This window comes from Catharus ustulatus, chromosome 6 (genome assembly GCF_009819885.2).
Source record: "Catharus ustulatus isolate bCatUst1 chromosome 6, bCatUst1.pri.v2, whole genome shotgun sequence".
NCBI lineage: Eukaryota > Metazoa > Chordata > Aves > Passeriformes > Turdidae > Catharus > Catharus ustulatus.
This window is the reverse complement of record NC_046226.1, coordinates 57,566,835-57,573,270: the sequence shown is the minus strand read 5'-3', so window position 1 is coordinate 57,573,270 and position 6,436 is coordinate 57,566,835. Positions and strand designations below refer to the sequence as shown.

Sequence of the window (6,436 nt, the reverse complement as noted above, 5' to 3'; positions counted from 1 at the left end):
GTTCCAAGAATGTCCAGTGCTGTGACAGGAGTCAATATCATTAAGAAATTTCCTCTTTTCAGTGCTCCTCTCTTTGCATAACCCATCATCCTACTTGTATTTTAGGCCTAATTGCCTAAATCATCATTACCCAGAGCAGATCAGCACTCTTTCAGTGCAGCTCCTTGTGCCCCCCAGGACCTTTGGTCTTCTGGTGTGCCTCCTACCAGCTCCCTCTTCTTCCTGGAGAAGAGCTCTTCCTTTCATCCATGCAATCTGCAACACTCAGGGATGTAGAAGCAAAAGCTAAAATTCTTAGCAAGAGTGACTTCATAATGAAAAGTACTGCAATCAGAGTGATGGTTCTAAAGAGTGAAGCCAGTGAGTATTAATTTGTTTGGACAATACTGGATGAACAATGGCAATTTTACAGATATTTATTTATTTATTCATAACTCTGGTCTATGAATATCACCTGCTCAAGTGGTAAACAAATCAAGGCAGGTGCAGTGATTCCAAGAGGAGCACACCTGGCACAGATTATATTCCAGAAGCACTGGCATTATGTCCATGAGAAGGGTTTCCACAAGGGTAATTTCCCAGATGTGGATATCCTCTAAGTTCTTGAATCATGTGACCTATCTGAGTTAATGCAAGTCACTCTGGAAAAATCTATCCCTTCTTTTGCATAGGAAGGGATCATGTGTCAAGATGCCAGAAAGGTAAGAAAAAACCCCTGAAAATATGAGTACCCACTGTCTCACCTGTTTTTCCTTGGAAGAAATGCAAATAATTTGAGAAGCCTCTCAAATCACAATGTGAAGGGGGATTATTTTAGCATCTGCCAATTGAATCCAAGGAGAATAATTTTATTTGGGTTGCAGTTCTTACTTGTGAAAGGCTAACTTCAGCCAGTTTGCTTTCCAGGGGACATATTTGCTCTCACTCTGTTTGCACTGATGTTTTGAGTAGTACCCAAGTGCAAAATAGAATTAACATGTTGAGTAAGCTTTATTCCCCTTTAATTTGTTATTGCTATCATTAAGAGTCTTTTATTTTACTTTGGTTAATTGGTAGAGGAACAGTAGTGGAAATGTTATAAATCCAGAAATTTATAGTTTCATAGTAGTTTTTTTCCATGGGATCAGTGAGGCCTTTTCATTTACCACAGAGGAGTTCAGGGAGTGCTGGAACCTGGAGGCACCAGTAATTCAAAGAAACACAGTAACACCTTTGCCATTCAGAAAGAGATAGAAATGAAGTTTGTTTCTTTTTTGATATATGGGAATTAGCAAAACAGATAAAAATTCTGAGCTAATTGGTGAGCACCAGGGATCAGACATTTACACATTACATTCAGGTGCTGAAAAAGCATGAGCTTTCAAAACACCCTGTGAATAATTCCTGGTACCTCACCAGCAGGAAGGCTTCTCCTCCTGTCTTTGCTGCTCAACAATACCATTGAATTGGTATTTACCAATACCATTGAATTGGTATTTACCAATACCCCTTTGCCCTGTGAAGTTAATTATCGACCTAAGAATTTAATGTAAGGTCAAAAATGGTATCAAACAGTATGTGTTTAAACTTTTACTAAACTGGGAAAACGGAATCATCTTCATGTTTCTGTCCAGTTATATAAAAGCAATTAAAACTGCATGTTTTCTACACCTATTTAATTGCATAAGTCCTTCTGCAAATTTGTCTGCAGTGCTCACGACATTAAAAGCCAGATTTTCCCTCCAATTTCCCTTTCCATGAAATAAGGTATTTGTCTTTTAATTAGATGCCACTACTTCACCAGCTTTAACATCCGTCAATGCCTGGATAAACAAAACAACGTAAAATATCTTTGCCATTCCTTTCCAAGTTTGTGTATTCAGATATATGACCATGACTATTTTTGGTTGCCTTTGAATACACCTAAATGCTGCTACTATGCAGTCAATCCATGTAGTAAAAGCAGTAGCAAATTGTACCTCTAAACCTGGTTTCTACAAATAAAATCATCACTTTAGTTTTCAAGCCTTTACTTTCAACCCTTGATCTTCCAACTCCCCCTCCTACCTCTTTCAGCCAGCCATAGCTGGGCTGTGTCCTTCCACAAACCTCAGGGAAGACACACTTCTGCAATTTTTCCTTCAGATAATTTAAACCAGTGACAGAAAATGCTAAGAGTCATTACTGCTGGGAACTTCAGGCACTATTAAACAGAGTGGAGAGAAACATCCTTGAAATAAAACTCTTCAAACCTTGCTAGCAGCCTACATTTTTAGTTAGAAACTGTATCTCCCAAAGCAGCTCTCCAAATCCTCTGTACAGCTTTATTTGAAATTGAGGCTTTGCTTTTCTCTGGATCACAGAAGCTGGATCTGTCTCATTACAGCACACCCCACGGGACAGAATTTAGAAGGTCAAACTGAGGTGCACACACAAAAATCCTGTTAAGAGACCCCAGCATGGTGCTCACTGAAGAGTCATTCTGTAACCAAGGACTAGAAGCTTTCAAGTTTGTCACTCTTGCTTAGCTGCTCTCTGATGGGTAGAAACAGTAAGATAATTTTGCAGCTTAGCTAAACATTTAAAAGCACTGCAGAAGACAAGATTTAAAAAACCAACATATCATTAACATTAAATAAGTAGTAGAGCTGTGAGCATCCATACCATTTTCAGGTGGGTTATTCATCTTAAAGTACACAGACTTTGGGCACAGATTTGCAAGTAGAAGGCAGGCCAACCTTCAGGTTTTATCTGAATATTAAAATAACTTTTATGAATCACTGGACAATCTTAACACCTCTGACTTTGGGCTAAGTATACTGCAAATTGCTTCAGCATGAATAAAGATTGATAACTGCTGATAAAGAACACTCCTTGAGAAAAAGGTTAACTATGGGACAAAACATTAAAAACTTCTGTCTTTACAATGTTCTTCAGAAGTGCTGGACTTCATTATTAAGCATGGCAAAAAACATAGTTTCCAAAAAAAAAACCCCCATAAGCCCCAAAAAATGCTCCTATATACAAACTCACATGACACTGCTAATACCTACCATGCAGCTTCCCTGGTTTTGCAAATGAAGACACTTTCCCATTAAATCTGAAGTTGCCAGCTGCAACTGATGGGTCAGGCAAATTTTATCCTCTTGGAAAACAGACATGCCTTTACCCTCATGTATTCATATTTCCTTTGCTGTGTGCAAGTTTCACAAAATGAATTGATAAAGTGAATTAAGAGTCCTAAATTTTCTGATGTTAAAGAAAAGGCTTTGTTTATGCATGAAATTACAAATTAAGGAAGATATCATAATTCCATCTTATATTTCTTCATGCATCTAACAACTGACCTGAAATCATCAATTGTATTTATTTTTTCTTTATATCCTCCTAGATATGCATCATAGATCCAATCAGACTTTTAAAATGTGCTTTGGCAGTTCTCCATTAGCAAAAACAACTTATTCATACATTTCAAGGCCTGTGACAACCCTTTGTCTGTATATGTCTTATTGCATCTGCATCTTCTTTGTGCTGTGCCTGCAAACCAAGCACACTCTGAGCAGCACTGGTTGTTGAAGCAAAGATTAGATTTGTACAGGGGTTGTTGCATCTCCCAAGAATAGCTGCACATTCAACATTTCAAATGAAAGGATCAGGGAGAAGAGGAGCAGCATAAGACAGGACAGATCTGGTCATTAGAAAAAAGGGAATGCTGTCAGGGCACGTTAGAAGTTCAAACAAAATGAAAACCAACAAAAAACACCAGAGCAGGAAAAACCTAAAGGGCAGACACAAGAGATGCTCTGGGAATGAGCCAGCAGTAAATAGTTTTGTGGATCATGTCCAATGAGAATTATGAGGTGAAGAATGAGCAGTGGAGAGAGCAGCAGAAGACCACTGGGGTTTGCTTCTGCATCAAAAACTGCACCTGCCCACAGCAGCACCAGGGAAGGGAAGGAGAGGGAAGAACAGGACAAAACAGACCTCTAAGAGAGGCAGGTAACTAAATGCCTCATTTGAATTTCAAAGTTACAGAGATCTAACCAATAGGATATGTAATTTTGATACTGTTTAGTTGGGGACAAGAAAAAAAAAGGTTTTGTCACGTAAGATGTTGTTGCTGAAGAAATAAATCCTGTGAGGGAAATTTAGACAAGCTGGTGTAACAGAAAATGCTGTCAGATGATAAGTGAAATTCAGGCTCTCTACTGAGAGAGCCTTTTCTTTCTGTTCTCAATACAGGAGCACACACTAAATTAATAAATTTAGGTCTGAAATTGTGGCTACCGCAATTGTTAAAAAATACTTACAAATTTGATACACCAATCACTGATGAACAAGTTGTTCCCAGCACCTGGAGAAAATGTTTCCATGAATGGTGCAGAATAACAGCCATTTCCACATTATTTTGTTTATTTATTTATGAATTTTTAGTTCAGCTACAGATTATTTGCATTTTTGGCCACATTGACCCTGTGCCATAGAATAAAAGATCACATTTGTATGAAGGATTATTATCTGTCACAAATTCAAGAGCATTTCTACTCCAAATAGTTACTCTCCACTTTTCTGCCTCAGACTCAATCATTAGAATCCCATTGAGTGTTTATTGATCTTGTTCCCTACAATATTTAATTCGTAAGAGTTACAATTAGGCAATGTAAACAACTGAGTGTGCTGACAGATGAATCCCATATTATTCAACTGCTAGACTGAAAAAAGCCTCCTGTAATTGATGGGTTATTTCCACAGAAAGCTGTGAGACAGTCACCATTAGATCAGTGTCCACCTGTGTATTTGAAGTTCTTTGAAAATCCAGTGCCTTTATTAAATGACCCTCCTCAGGCTTTACATTAATGTAAGTCTTTCCAGAACATTTTCCTTCTGGCTCGATGATACCAAATCCTCTGTTCTCAGCAGAGCTGGTTTTTTGGGGGGGCTTTATTTATTTTAAAATAGCATTTACACATTTTCAAGCTTCTTTTAACTTTTAGCCCTGCAACCCAAGGCTAGGAAAATTCTCTACTGGGCATTGCATTGCTCTCCCTTTGCATTCTTTTTCTTCTCTTCTTGCCTTCTACAGCAATATTTACACAGAGAATCTACAAAAGTATAAAAAAATTCAAATTGGAAGGGCCTTGAACAAGACCAAAGTGGATTTATGTCACCAAGCTAGACAAGTGTTAGAAGCACACAGAGACTCATCCATGTCTATAACTGTAGCACATTCCCACTTCCCTGATACTACTGGGAAATAAAACTTGCATCTTTCGTTTTTTATGAAGTTTTTTACAGTAAAGCCAATCCTGAAAATAGACAGAATTTAAGAACTGTGTGCTGTCTTACTTGCATAAACTGAGGGATCTAAAATCAGCACCTGAGCAATCCTGTTATGTGAGCTGAGCTCCTGAACACCCACATGTTAATCAGGCCCTTTAAGGAGCCCAAAGGGAATGAAAATGAATACTTACATACACACCCCCCTTCCTTGAACAGTCAACCCTTGGGTGTCCAGTGCTTCTATAAGAAGGCAAACCAAACCTACCCTTCCAGCAACTGCTTTTTGTTTGTTGTGTTTTTCCTAAAGCTGCTAAGATACACAATTCCACCCACCTATGCCCTAACAGGTTAGTAAGGAAAAAACTGTAGGCACAAATAAATGAGCCATCACAGGACAGACAGAACTTCCAATTACACAGAACACAAGGAAAGCAACAACTACATTAAGTATCACACTAGGTTTATTTATTTAGACAAAAGTAACTGAAATACGTACAACTTTTAAACTGCAGAAGTGTAGTAAAAATACCATCTTTGTTGCTGCAATTTTGCAGTTGGAATTCCAAAAATATTCCCATTGGGATTTTCCAGCTACTGTTGAGGTGCACTGAGACATGATTTAGCTGCTTCTTTCACAAAAAAAATACTACACAAGGATTTTGCCAGTGGAAGAATAAAACATTATTGAGAGATCATATTTATTCTTCCTTACAGCAAGACTAGGCTCCTTTTTTCTCACCTAGCAGTCTCAGGTAACCCAAACCCATCTTTCTTGCTTTCCTCACACCGTGTGAAGCAGCAGAATCTGATTTTGTTGTAAATCTCAGTTCTAGGTAACTTTTCCATATTCTTGTGTGTGCACATACACACAAACCCAGGAATTTACCATTTTTGGATATTTCAGAACAGTTAGCAGCAGTCAAAGGCAGCATTTGAATTGGACCCCTCCCAGACATGGACAGGGTTTCACTGAAGGCTGTAGGTCTGCTGTGTGTCCTTCACTGAGAGGGTGATGAAGAGGGACCGCGGATCCTTTCTGTTTTTGCGGACTGTGATCCTTCCTCTCAGGGCCTCTCCTGAAAAGGGAAGGGAAAAGAAGGGAATTGCACTGGTTACAGTATTGAATCACTCACAGTAACAACAAAGATGCATGTTGCATGAGAAGCGGCTCCCAGTT

General features: G+C 38.6%; 1 protein-coding gene across 3 annotated transcripts in view; it reads right to left on the bottom strand.

The window, feature by feature from the left end:
• Positions 1-5,702: 5,702 nt before the first annotated feature.
• Positions 5,703-6,436, bottom strand: part of PRMT3 (protein arginine methyltransferase 3) — a 55,074-nt gene continuing 54,340 nt past the window's right edge. For 2 of the 3 annotated variants that reach the window (XM_033062130.1, XM_033062131.2), the window contains one exon: positions 5,703-6,335. In XM_033062130.1, coding sequence (XP_032918021.1) covers positions 6,226-6,335 — 110 coding nt within the window. In that variant the 3' untranslated portion in view covers positions 5,703-6,225. The remainder of the gene's footprint in view (positions 6,336-6,436) is intronic. The other variant, XM_033062132.2, reaches the window with a different exon arrangement.